The sequence below is a fragment of the Emydura macquarii genome, unplaced genomic scaffold (genome assembly GCF_026122565.2).
Source record: "Emydura macquarii macquarii isolate MOO-44397 ecotype Brisbane River unplaced genomic scaffold, CSIRO-AGI_Emac_v2 contig_1119, whole genome shotgun sequence".
Classification (NCBI taxonomy): Eukaryota; Metazoa; Chordata; order Testudines; family Chelidae; genus Emydura; species Emydura macquarii.
The window spans coordinates 829,866-842,707 of record NW_027131256.1 but is presented as its reverse complement, the minus strand read 5'-3'; the positions used below and the strand labels follow the sequence as shown (position 1 = coordinate 842,707).

General features: G+C 52.9%; 3 protein-coding genes across 7 annotated transcripts in view; 1 reads left to right on the top strand and 2 right to left on the bottom strand.

The window, feature by feature from the left end:
• Positions 1–261: 261 nt before the first annotated feature.
• VAMP1 (vesicle associated membrane protein 1) lies at positions 262–5,028 on the bottom strand. Of its 2 annotated transcripts, XM_067545944.1 has the most exons (5): positions 4,949–5,028; positions 3,881–4,010; positions 3,568–3,726; positions 2,875–2,926; positions 262–2,461 (listed from the first exon to the last, which is right to left on the bottom strand). In XM_067545944.1, coding segments are annotated over exons 1-5 (360 nt in total). In that variant the 5' UTR covers positions 4,951–5,028; the 3' UTR covers positions 262–2,444. The 2 variants fall into 2 exon arrangements, with proteins under 2 accessions (XP_067402045.1, XP_067402044.1); XM_067545943.1 differs by lacking the exon at positions 4,949–5,028 and having other exon boundaries at positions 3,881–4,030.
• A 2,837-nt stretch (positions 5,029–7,865) lies between these two features.
• MRPL51 (mitochondrial ribosomal protein L51) lies at positions 7,866–10,112 on the bottom strand. 2 transcript variants are annotated; one of them, XM_067545941.1, is made up of 4 exons: positions 10,041–10,112; positions 8,606–8,699; positions 8,342–8,449; positions 7,866–8,196 (listed from the first exon to the last, which is right to left on the bottom strand). In XM_067545941.1, the coding sequence occupies exons 1-4, from the start codon at positions 10,074–10,076 to the stop codon at positions 8,000–8,002; spliced, it is 435 nt and encodes a 144-aa protein (XP_067402042.1). In that variant the 5' UTR covers positions 10,077–10,112; the 3' UTR covers positions 7,866–7,999. The 2 variants fall into 2 exon arrangements, with proteins under 2 accessions (XP_067402042.1, XP_067402043.1); XM_067545942.1 differs by lacking the exon at positions 10,041–10,112 and adding an exon at positions 8,915–8,934.
• NCAPD2 (non-SMC condensin I complex subunit D2) overlaps positions 9,018–12,842 on the top strand; it is a 49,086-nt gene continuing 45,261 nt past the window's right edge. Inside the window, exons 1-2 of one of the 3 annotated variants that reach the window (XM_067545939.1) lie at positions 9,018–9,181; positions 11,426–11,501. In XM_067545939.1, coding sequence (XP_067402040.1) covers positions 9,130–9,181; positions 11,426–11,501 — 128 coding nt within the window. In that variant the 5' untranslated portion in view covers positions 9,018–9,129. Of the gene's footprint in view, positions 9,182–9,312; positions 9,552–11,425; positions 11,502–12,210; positions 12,220–12,842 lie in introns of those variants that run through there. The other 2 variants (XM_067545938.1, XM_067545940.1) reach the window with 2 other exon arrangements.

Genomic DNA, 12,842 nt, shown 5'->3' with positions numbered 1-12,842 from the left:
ATTCTACTGGACAAGCACGCATGACTAACCCCAGTTCTTGATCCGAGACACATTTCATTCTAGGGTCTCAGAACCAGCTCTGCACTGTAAAACCACTGCCCGAGAGCCCAGAGGTTCTACAGCTCCACGCTGGAATGGCAGAAGCTGTACTGCTCCCTCCCCAAGAAGTTAAAGCTAGATGGCAGGAGAGTCTGCTCTCCTGCCCCAGGCACCCCAGTAGCACTTCCCCACCTCTACAGAGAAACCAAGCAGACAAAGTAAGGTAGTGGAACTGTGTTTATTCGAAGAGGGTTCAGAGTACATGAGCTAGTTGCTATACACACCCAAGGGGAAGGTTACAGCTGTGTTAGAGAGAAGACACAAACCACACGTGAGAGACAGCCACTGAGGTTATGTGGAGAGAGAAGGAAGTCCCTTGCTTTAGGCTCAGAAGAAGAGGGGCCGGGGGGGGAAATGTTTTTGGCCTACACATGAAGAGCACAACATACACAACCCCAACAGAAAGATAAGTGGGAGAAACAGCCCAGAGAAATAGGAGGGGTGGGAGAGGGCTTGTCCAGGAAAGTTTGAGATGCTCCTGCTGGTCTGGGAGCCTTGCATCGTCTTGCCTGCCCTCCCCCACAATTATGGCAGCAGCACAATCTGGTCCCGGCTCCTACTCAGCAGACGTACTTCTGTCCATCAATCTCCACAGGCGATGGGGAAGCGCTCAGGGAATGAGGGCTGCTTCACTCCTGCTCTTCGTCTTGCCCTCCCCAAGATGGGGCAGGATGGGAATTGCAGGGATATGGACTCAGCGCAAATGAAATGCTGGTTCATGGAGGTGAGCATGCAAAACCCAGACCCTTCCCAGCACACCCTATGGCAACAAAGAACTTTTGTTCCTTTACCGGCATTCCTTCTAGCTCACACCCATGACACGCCCACAGATGGCATTCCTCTTCCCAGCATCACTGACCCCCGCACTAAGTCAAGTGTGTTCTAATGCATAGCCAGCACTCCCGGAACTGAGGAAGCCTTCCTTTTGGTTTAGGAGAGTGAACAATGCTCCCTTTCTCCCTACACTCAACCCTCAGTGGTTCTGTTACGAGAACAAAATGCAAGAGATTCTGTAGGGACTTGTGCACAGAATTCACCACAACACTTCGAAAGACGCAGAGCAACTGTGTAGCTTGTCACAGAGGGGAAAGACAGAGGCACAAAAGAAGCGACTTACCCACAGAAGGTCATGCAGTTTTCCCTGCTCCAACTGATGAGACTCGATGCCCCACCTTCCCAGAGCTGGACTAGATGCCAGAAGCCCTAGCCAGAGCCCGGCTCGGACTCATGCGTATAAGTTAGAGTTTGTAGCACTAACATATAGAAAGGTTTATAAGCTTGTGAACAGGGCAGATGTGGAGATGGAAGAATTGCTGAACCCAGTTCTCATGACATTTCCCCAAAGCCCTTTCTCAGAGCAGAGCTCTCACTTTTAAAACCACAGTTAACCCTTCCCTACCATTTTTTGCTACTCTTTTCAGAGATGGAGGGCTTTGGAGAAAGAACAGAGCAGAAGATAGAGACTTGCCTAGAAACGTACACAAGATGCAGTTGCTCTACTGGTGATTTAAGCAACAGAGATCCTCCCCGCCTGGGACCCGCCCCCAACCCACGTCTCTCTCCATGCAACAGAGTATGAGCCACAAAGCTTGGGGAAGCAAGGGGGGAAAAAAGTCATCACAATTCCCACTCCCTCTACCAGTCCCAATGCCCCCACCCCCTGGATTTCCCCAGAGTGGTTAGCTACTGTCACGTACCTCACAGGGTGAGGTGCTGACAAGTCTGTACCAGTGACAGGAATACCAACCCAATACAGCCACCGCTGCGCTCCCTGGGTTGCAGGAGAAAGGATCACCAACCCTTCCTGTTGCATTCCTATGAAGCTGAGAGCTGCCACAAACATGAGCATGGGACAACCCGTCAGTCTGTGGGGAACTGAAGGCCAAGTGACCACCATAAACTAGTTTAGATTTCAGCAGTTCAAGGGAAACGCCACAAGAGCTGAGGTTACCCCGCCCGAAGTTCCGATCTCAGGTGGGGCACTACTCTCATGACCCATCACACTGGAGTCCTCCTTCCACTTGCTAGGCCAGGGCACAGCTCTGCATCCTTGGAGTCCACCCTTCCAGCACTGCTGGCATGAAGTTGACATCTAAGCCATCCCTAACTCAAACTCTGATTTTTGTTTGGTTTTGTTTAAAGGTGGGAGCAACATCTGCCCCTTCCCCCACAATTAAGCCAGCCCTCCCTGGGGCTGCAGCAGGTGTTGATGCTTCAAAATCTTACAAAGAAACAAAACCAACAGAAGAACTGAAGATGAAGCAGCCACGTGGAAGGGGGCGCATGGGCAAGGAAGGAGACAGGAAGAGAGGGGAAGGTGGGCTGCAGACTGAGGGGCCACATTCTCAAGTACAAAAGTAAACTGGAGACAACGCAACAGAAGGAAAAGAGAAAGGAGAGAACAAGAGGGCAAGTTACACCGAGGTTCCCACAGTCAGCAACTGAGGCCTCCAAACCCCCAACCAGGGAAGGGACTTCCCAACCCTCCCACTGCCATGCCTGTCACACCTGGGACAGAATAGAAGGAAGGCACCATTTCCCCCAAAGAGAGGGAGCTCCCAGACTGGGTCCTTTATATGCTATTTAGAACATCCCATTTTTCTCTGTGGAGCCTCCCAGATGCTCAATCCGTCACCAAGCATTTGGAAGATAACTTTTTCCTGGAAGTGGTGGGGGTTCCTGTATTCCTTTGTCCCTCAGCCAGCAGGCCGAAGCTACCATTTGAGCAGGCAAGTTACTCCCAGACCCTCTAGTCAGATGCCATATGGTACTTACGTACAATTGCCACCATCACAATGGCACCGATCACTCCCAGCACGATCATCATCTGGGGAGAAAGATTGTGAAGGGTTAATAGGGTCAGAAGGAGTTGTCATGGGGTGGAGTCTCCCAAGGCAGGTGGGGAATCTCATCCACAGGACAGAGACAGAACAGCTCCAAGTTTCAGTATTCCCTACCGCATCCCTTGGTGCAGAGTAGCATTTCCTCTGTCCAGCCCCCAGTATCACAAACCTGCTTTTACAGTCAGAAGACAAAGGTCCAAGCTGCATCAGGAGTCTCTAAAGCAAGGGGAGCAGCAAGTCCTAATTAGCAGCACAGCACGTTTTCCTCAAATCCTAGGTCATGGGTGCAACGCTGACCTAGTCGATTCCAATCTCTAATCCTCCCCCACTCCCTACCATCAGTCCCCTAGGCCCCTCATGCAGAGCAGTGAGGAAGAAGCAGGGATCCAGAGGAAGGCTGCACTCCACACCCCTCAGGGAGGGAATGAAGAGATCCAGGCCACTCTCCTTCCAGTGCACCTTGCCTTTCAAGGAAGCTTAGAGCTGTGGTTTATACAGGAAGCTGCCCCAAGTGTACAAAGTGCAACTGTCTTATAAACCTCAGTTTCACTCCGATACAGCCCAGGGAGACAGGAAATAGATCTGGCCTGATTGGAAGAGACATGAGAGGGTTGGCAGGGCTCACCTTACAGTTCTTCCACCAGTACTTCCTCTTCAGCTTTCCTGCACTAGTTTTAAACACTGAGGCATCAATCTCAAGTTCCTTTGCCTTGCTGTCCATCTCTCCCAGCCTGATGTCTCGATCCAGCACTTTGTCTACGTTCACACGCATTATGCCTACCACCTGTAAGAGAGGAAAAGCAGCATGTGTTACAGTGGCCCAGAGGGAGGCACAAAAGCAAGAAGAGGGTTCTAGTCCATCACACTAGTCCTACGCAGCATGAGAATACAAATTATCGATAAGAAAGAGGGACCAAGCTCATGAGACACTGACTTACCTCATCTATCTGGGCCTGGGAGTGCTGCGTCCGAAGGTTACTACCTGTGTGGGGGGGAGGTCCAGGGGGATCCCCACCAAGAGCACCTCCTTCTGGGGCTCTAGGAGCAGGTTGCTGAGCTGGATCAGACCTGAGGAGACACGGAGACATACCCAACAGAGGAAACAGAATAATATGGGTGCAGCCATGAACCTCAGATTTAAGAGAAAAGCAGAAAATCAGGAGTCAAGTCCCAAATTGAAAAGCCAGGAGAAAGCGCAAGAAATGATACATGATCTCATGACAGTACACCAGACTAGGAACAGGTATGTAGTGGGGTCAATCCTGGGTCCAGAACGATTTAATATTTCCATTAACAATTTGGATCGTGGCATGGAAAGTATGTTTATCAAACGTACGCAGGACACCAAGATAGGCGGAGCGGCAAACACCGTGGAGGATGGGATTAAAATGGACAGCGACCGTGACAAATTAGAGAATTGGCTTGAATGCAACAAGACGAAATTCCCTAAAGGCGAGTGCAAAGTCCCACCCTTGGTGCCCAGCGCCCAGACGGGATGGGACCGGCTGGGTGGTGGTAGTACTGCTGCTGCTGCTGCTGCAGGGAACCCAGGAGTTCGGCTGAGTCACAGGTTGAAGAGGAGCCAACAAGTGTGATGCAGTTGCAAAAAAAAGCGACGATCCTGGGAGGTGTGAGCAGGCGCGTGTGACGGCCCCGCTCTGCTCAGACCCCCGCGCCGGAGCCCTCGGCTGGGGACTGCAGGGGCAGGAGCGGGGGCCAGGGGGAGCGGGGCAGGCTGGCGCTGGCAGGGGGGACTCGGCGGAGGGAGGGAGGAAGGGGGCGGGTCTGGCTGCAGAAGCTGACGGGCGCCAGGGGCAGGTTGCATTTGGTGCCAGCGGAGACCCGCACGAAGGCGGGGGTCGGTCCCAGCCCCGGGGCTGCGGGGAGCGCGGCGGGCTGCCCCTCGTCCCGAGGGAGGGAGGGCGGACGCGTCCTGCGGGCTGCAGCACAGCTCGGGGCAGCCGCTACGGCTTCGCCCCGGGGCAGCGCCCGGCCCCGCTACTCACATGGCCGCGAAGGACGCAGCAGACTCGGAGCTTCGCGCACCGGCCCCGACACTCGAACTGCACCGCCGCCGGACTGTGACTGTCGCAGCCGCCTCCCCTTTTATTGTCGAGTGACATTGGACCACGCCCTCCCCGGCCACGCCCCTCCCCCCGGCCAATCAACGCCGCCGGAGCACACGGCCACGCCCCCTCCTGTCTGCCCACAAGTACCGCGGCCCTCCTCCCCCGTCCGTCACTCCCAGCCAGCCCGGGCGCCGTCCGCGTCTCACGCACAGCCAGTCCGCTTCACCCCAGCGCCGGCCAATCGTTCCTTGGCGCTCCCCCAGACCCCTTCTGATTGTGGGATCCAGCCGCAGCAAGGCGGCGTCGCAGGGAGCGATCGCATCAGGCTGCAAAAAAGAATCACCCTGGCCTGATGCACCAACGTCACCACAGGGGGTTCAGCTCCCAAAGGAATCGGGGCTGGGGATTGTCTGCCACTCCCCCGTCCTGACATCACCAGGCTCCACAACCACCAGTGACACTAGCCACACATCAGTGCCCTCCCCTGCATTCGCCAAGGGTGCTTGTGCAGAACTCCAGTGTGTCGATTCGTTTGCCTCTCCTGCTCTACGAGACCAACTATTCTTCTTGCCATACTGTGTTGCAGTGCCACCTACCACTAACATGTCACCTGTTGTGTGGAGATTGTGAGGAAAAAAAATCAGAAGACAGTGAGCTGCGTCACAGAACTGAAAGCTGTCATTAAAGGACACCCCTCCTGCCCATTCCCTTTAAAAGATTCACTGACACTTCATTTCACTAACATTCAATTTAGTGGTGTGCTTACTGGGCTCAGGTCTCACCAAAGTGGAAATCAAGCTGCAGCCTTAACTAGGATGCCTTCAGATGACAGATCCACATGAATAAGCCCCCGAAGGACTCTTGTAGATGAGGAAGCCAGCCAACTCAGTCCCTAACGGTCAGCTATCACAACTGGAAAAAGATCCCAGGGCCACTGCAGCAGCAGAGAACACCAAAGACTAGTGTGGATGTAGCCCAGGTTTTTTACCATCACCTCTCCAAAGAGTCTCAAGACTAAATCTGAGCGGAGGAACATTTAATCCACCCCATCCCATCAAGAGAAAAGGAGATAAGGGTATAATGGACTAAGGTGCAATGGTTCTTTCTATACTCCACAGGCACAGGTTAAGAGCATATGTAGCATATTCATAGCTTGACCCACAAACACACCATCCTTTATTAGAACGATATGAACTGCTAATAAAATGAGTTTGGGCAACAAGGTATGAGAAACTGATAGAATGGGAAGGGGAAAAGCAAAGCCAGGCTTTAGGAGACTAGAGACCTATTGCTGAGCCTCCTAGGGTCCAGAATTCCTCCATTCTGTCCCTCTGCAAAGAGCTCAGCAGTGTTCTGTGCTGGGGCACAACCCAAGCAGCAAAAGCTTTCAACTCCTGCCTCCCACTGGATCAGAATGGAAACTACTGGCTTCTGTGAGCACACCAACTAAAGCTTCTTCCGTCCAAGGAAGCACTGCTACTCCAGTTTCAACTCCCCAGCCACAATGACTGCTGTCCCCACCACCTGGAGGAGGAGAGAAATGTTACAGCTCCGTTACTCTTGATGCAACGTGGCAATGCAACACTGCTTCTGCTGAGACACCACAGAACCTCTCATTCAGCTTCAGGAGGAAGTGGAACATGTGTCTATACTGAGGCCTTGGGAAATCAAGAGCTCCCTATGGGAAATTTCAGAGAAGCCAGTGAACTGCTGATGCTTCATTACAGAAGTACTGGTATCCATCAGCCCAAGACCCCATTCACAACCCTTTTTCTTCTCCCACCCTGAGTCTGCCTCACATCCCCTTATTGTATGTAGTGTTGTTATAGCCCTGTCAATCCCAGGATATTAGAACAAGAAGGTAGGTGAAGAGATTACCTCACCTACCTTGTCTCTCACTTCCCCATGTAACTTCCCACAGAGCTGCTAGATGATGCACCAAAGGACAGAGCTGAGTAGAGTGGGGTTGGGAATTTAGCAACATTCAGAGAGCTACTGAATAGATCTAGTTATAATTAATAAAAATGTTGGAAGGGCTATTAAACTTTACGCTTGGTTTCAGCCCACCTCTAAGTGAGATAGATCAGGATGTGACCTAATGGGGGCAGAGTACCACAGATCTGCCTACTGTAGGTGTCTTACAGATGCATCTGAAGGATCTGGTACTAGACCCTCTAAGAGACAGGACACTAGACCTCAGCTCTGATCCCGTAGGGCTGTCCCTATAAAAGAACCTGATGACAATCTAACTTAAGGGAAAATTTCAAAAACAGGTTTCTCTAAATTTCATCTGCTTAAATTACATTTTGGCTAAGAAAATTCACCTGTTCAGGGAATATATTAAATATAGAGATTAAACACAGGCACTAGCATGAATTAGAAGTATTAATCATCCTTTAAAGACATATTTCAATGCAACTTCAATTCTAGGCTGCTAAGGCAACTTCAGAATTACTCAAGTCACAATTCATTGGAGGGTTTTGAAGGCCAAATAGATCACTGAAGAGTCAGCTGTAGTAGATGGGGAAATCAATGGAGAAGAAGAATACAAAATAGATTTGTAACTCTCTGGGAGAGTTATAAAATGGAATTAAGGTTGTCAGAGTGCTGGAAATTTAAAATATTTAATATTCTTTGTCATTTCAATACTAAGGTTGGTGTGAAAAACTGTGACGCTGGAATCCAGATACTACAGGGAGGGGGCTGCAACAGATCAATACAGAGAAGATGGGGAACTGAACTAAGGGAAGCAGTAAGAAGAGATGTTTAAGGGTGGTGTTGAAGGAAGAAGAATCAGCAAACGTGTGCAAAGGGAGCCCAGGACTGAACAAGCAGGATCAGAGAGAGAAGGTGGTTGTAGAAGAGAAATTCAGTTTATTATGATTTTACAACCCCCCCATCCCGTGCACAATTCTAAGTGCTCAGCCTGTTCCCCTCAGGATACCAATCCCTCCAGGATGCACATGGCTAGCTCTCACAGGTCAGTTCCTAGCGGTGCTTTCCAGTGCGGTTGAAGCGTTTGTACAGGAAACGGATCCTTTTGTTGAGATTCTTGTAATCTTGGTCAAACATTTGTGCACCGACAATTTTCCTCTTGCGGATGCATCTCTGCAGCTCATTCCCCCGCCAGCCTCGCAGCCATCGGGGTCCTCTGATCAAGTTCTTGGGGTGAACCTGGAAGTCTCCTGAGGAGGAAGGGGTAGGGGGAAACAGAGGCAGTAATAAGAAAACAGCCACAAGGGGCAGAGAGGTTAGCTCCAGGAAGGTCCTGGGTTCGAGTTCACTGTCCCTTCTACCATGGGGTCCTCAGACCCAGCCGTGGTCCCTCACCTAGAATCCCTATGTTGTCATAGACCCCAAATAAGGCTCGTTTCTCTGTCCAGCGATCGACCTCTTTGGGCTCAGGCGGCTCCCTCACATGGACCCAGCTGGAGACCCCTGGAAATGGAGAAAACAGCGGAGGAAGGAGATGCTCAGAGGAAGGGCCTGACCCCGCAGGTCGCCTCTGCCTGGCGGGGAGGGGAGGGGTAGGGGAGGGCAATACCCGGTCTGGGGCGGGAGGGCCTGGCCGTGCAGCCCGCCCGCCCCGCTCACCACAGTGCAGGCTCCTCGCGGCCTGGATCAGAGGGAGGCCCCGGCTCCAGAGGCCCCATCCTGCCATCTGCAGCGGAGTCCCCATGGCGCCGCCCTGCAAAGACAGAGCCACGGTCACATGCGCGCGCGGCACCAGCCGGGCCGGGGGGGGAGGAGGGGCGGTCGCTAGAGGCAACCCTCGCGCACTGCACGAGACCCGGCGGGCCGCAGCCGCCCGGCCATCTTAATGAACTGCCTCCCAGCATGCACCGCTCCCCCGCGCGGCCTGTTTCACCTTCCCTAGCTACTCTTCCCGCCCGGAGGCCTTACGCTATCACCATCCGGGACAGTCCCTGAGGCCCCGCCCAAGCCCGAGTCAGGAAGAAGCCCGCACTAGCGGCGCCTGCGCAGCAGCGGCCGGGCTCTGCTGATTCTGAGCCGCGGGAAGGAGCCTGTGGGCTCCGGTTGGCGGCTGCGTTCCAGCCGCCCTCTGATTGGCGGTTGGTAACAAAGAGGCGGTTGTGATTCGAAGGCGGGAGGACTAAATGGGCGCCAAGCCGGCCGGTCTGGGGATTGGCTGGCTGGGCTGGCTCGCAGGTGGGTGATTGGCTGAGGCGAAAGGAAGCGCTCTGTGCTTTGATTGGCTGCCTGGCGCTCCGGGCGCGCGCGCTGATAGGCCGAAGCGGGGTGTTTGTGGTGCGGGCCTGAGGGCGGCACGGTTTGACCGTTGGGAGGCTCCACAAGCACCCAGCCGGAGCCGGCGCGTGCGAGCGGGGGAGGGGCGGATCGCATCGCCAAGCCGCTGCTCGCCTCGGGCAGCCGGCGCCAGGCCCCGAGATGCCGCCGTCGCTGCCCTGGGAGTTTCACCTGCCCCTGTCCCCGGCCGATCTGCTCCGGAGCGGGGGCCCCGCGCAGTACGTGGTGCAGGAGGTGCTGCCTCGGGCCCAGCTGGCCGGGCAGCTGGCAGGTGAGAGCCGCCCGGCGAGGCGAGGCGCGGCTCCCACGGGGGTTGCCTGTGCGGCTGCTGGCGGGGCCGCCTCTCGGCCGTCCCCAGCCGGGTGGGGGGCGACTGCGGCCGCGCTCGAGTTTCCCCTTACGCAAAATGGCCGCCGCCGCCTCCCAGGGCTCTCGGCGGGGCTGAAGAGGAAGGGGCCGAGGTAGGGGCTGTGGGGGGGGCAGGGGATTGTGGGCCGGGGGGGGGGGGGGTTAGGCGGTTAGTGGCGGGGGTGGGAGATGAAAGGGCTCGTATGGCAGCTCCCCAGCCTGGAGATAGCCGTGGGGGAAGGGCAGTGCCCTCCCAGCTGTCCCGGGTTCATGGGTTAGGGGGTGTTGGAGTCTGTGGCCCGGAGAAGCTGTTGTGGTGACACCAGAAGTTCCTCTGATCCTGTGACACACACCACCCACCCCCCCCCCCCCAGGCCTGAGGACACGGACCAGCCCTGCCCCTGAGCTTTACCTTCCATAAAGATGCCAGTCTTGCTCTCGGAGACATGTAGAGATGCGTGTGGAAAAAAATTAAGGCGCTTGCTTGGACATCTCTCTCCTCTCCTGTTTATGTACAAGGCGGGAGTTGGGCCCTCCCGCCTTCATTGTGCCCCTGACTCGGTACCCCAAACAGGGAGAAGGGGAGGATCAGCCGTAGGAAAGCCATCCTCATACATCACCTAGATCTTTAATTAGCCTGGTCAGTCCCAGGCCTGGACCTTTTTCCAGGGATAATTCTCCTCTTCTTCTCCTCTGTCATGTTCCCGTTCTCATCCTCTGCCATTACTGCCTCCTCCAGCTACACAGTCAGGGTCTGAGAAGATATACTGTAGTGCTGTCATTGGGGTTTGGGGTGCTGGATTCGCCTCTGACTGCCCCCTGTGAGCCCTGCTGGTGTGCTCTAGGTATGTAGCGTGCATAAACATAGTCCAGCAGGGTCCACATGGGACAGATCAAGCACAACATGCAGCCTCGCTGGTGACTCCAGTAGTGCCCCAACCCATTCAGAATTGCTGCAGCTTGCTTCTTATCAGACTCTCCTGGCACAGCCTGTGCGTGTGCCACAGGGGCGGTGGAGAAGAATGCCCTCTAGCCACAGCGCTATTTGCTGTGTCCATTGGACCTGAATGGTAATGAGTGACACACATGTATTGTACAACATGTGCATGCTTCCAAAATTAGTAGATTGAGGCCTGAATTAGTAATTTTGTAAATACATTTTAAAAATTGGAGGGCTTACTGAAAACTACGGAGATTTGGCATCTGTGCAGTTCATGTATGGTCCTGTAGCAGTGAGAGAGGGTCCTGGTGCAGCATAAGTCAGAGGGGGGAGTTGGGGAAATGCTGCTGCTGGATCTGGGGCTCCAGGCCTCACAACAACACTTCCCTCCCATTGCCGTGGGACTTCTCTACTTGACATCCAAGCAGAGGAGATGCACCAAGGGAGTCAGAGAGGTGGTGATGCTGGGTCCGGGGAAGGGGAGAATCCTTCTGGAAGTGAGGCAGGTGACAGGGGAAGTCAAGACAGTAATAGACAATGGATGACCATTCCCCTATCTTAAGGGTAGGAGAGGGTAAGTGGAGTCTCCATCTGAGTGGCCAGGGAGAGGCATCCATTTTGGGTCCGTTAAAGGTTGGCTTTTCAGCCTGAAATTATTACACACGTGTAGCCGGAGGAGTAGAGAGGAGTTAAAAAGTCAATCTATATTTTTTGTAGCCTCTTGATAGTTTTTGTGGGTTTTTTTTAAATCTCATCATGTGTGGGGCCAATCTCATGACTTTTTGGCATCTGGTTCATGATTTTTGATCTTTTGCAGTTGGCAGTAATGTGTTAATTGTGTCCCCCTGTCTCCTCAGAATTTCGGGTGGTGTTCCGGGCGCAGGGGCCGCTGGCCATGCTGCAGCACTTCGACACCTTCTACAGCCTGCTACAGTGAGTATATATCTCACCCTGCAGGGGTTGGGGGGAGGTGGTCATGGGCTTCAGGGGTGATGGCGTGTCCGGATCAGTGGTTATGGGCACTGCTGCTCACACTCCTGCCAACGGTGCAGGAGACCAAAGTTCTGGATGTGTCTGCACAGATATCCAGATGCGGTGGGCCAGTGAGGCAGATTGTACCAATCTGACTGAGCTGGACACCCCCTCCCTGTAATCTTATCCATAGGGTTCCAAGCCCCTGGCTGGGTCTGTTTATAGATGCCTCATCTCCCTCAGCGCAGGGGGTCCTGATGCTATGAGTTCCGTGAACCTGCCCCCATCCTGCGCTCATCCCATTGGGGTATTAGTTAGTGATGCAATAACATCAGCATTGACTAATTGGTTACTACAGGAGGCTATCTTGGGAACGGGGAGGGTGTTAAGCTGTGGTGGGGCTGGGAATTAGGAGTTCCTGGAGGGAAGGGAATGTTAGAACTGGGCAAGAAGCAGATTTCCAATCCCACAAATATTTTAGGTATGTTTTCCCACCTCCCCTCCGTTCCGCATTAGGACAAAACTGACACCTTTTGAAGTGTGTGTGTTGTAGCTGTTGGTGAATTTTATTACAGGAGGAAGAACTTGGTTTGTCTGGGTTGCTGGTTGTTCAATAGTATTGGGTGTGATGGTTAGTGTATCTGAATTCAATATTAAGGCTGGAGTGAAAATTGCTTAGGTAAGCTCACCTTGCAGTTTCCATAGTTTGTGGTGGGAAAACTCTTGATTTGCACTTGGGCCAAGCCTACAAAGCTTGCTGGCATAGCTATGTCGATAAGGGGTATGTAACCGCATCTGTGCTCGTTTTTGGCAATATATCTGTACTAGCAAAGATTTAAAGTACAGACAGGCCCTTAGTAACTACGTTACAACTTCTTGCATTGCCTTTGTCTTTTTAAACTTTTTGTATTAGTGTAATATCAGACTCCCACTCCTTCCTATGATTTGCATTTCCAGACCATAGCTAATGTTTGGTACTCAAAAGTGAAGTGATATTTGCTTAATAAGCTTATTCAATTAGCTATAAATTCTAATCATTCACTGGCTTACCTAGATCCACATTTTGTTTATAACTTTTTAAAAATGTTCTTCTATGAAATCTTCCTTGTATATATGTAGGGGCCTGCTTAGGAGGTGCTGATGCAGTTCTATAGTTAGAGTTTTGCTCTTAATGTAGGTGCTCAGTCTGTTATCTGAGGAGGAATATAGTGTATCCTCCCCAAAATTACAGCACATGCATTTTTGAGCACAGAATTTTCTGAATACAAGTAAACCCATCAGTGAGTTAAAATCAGTTTGATC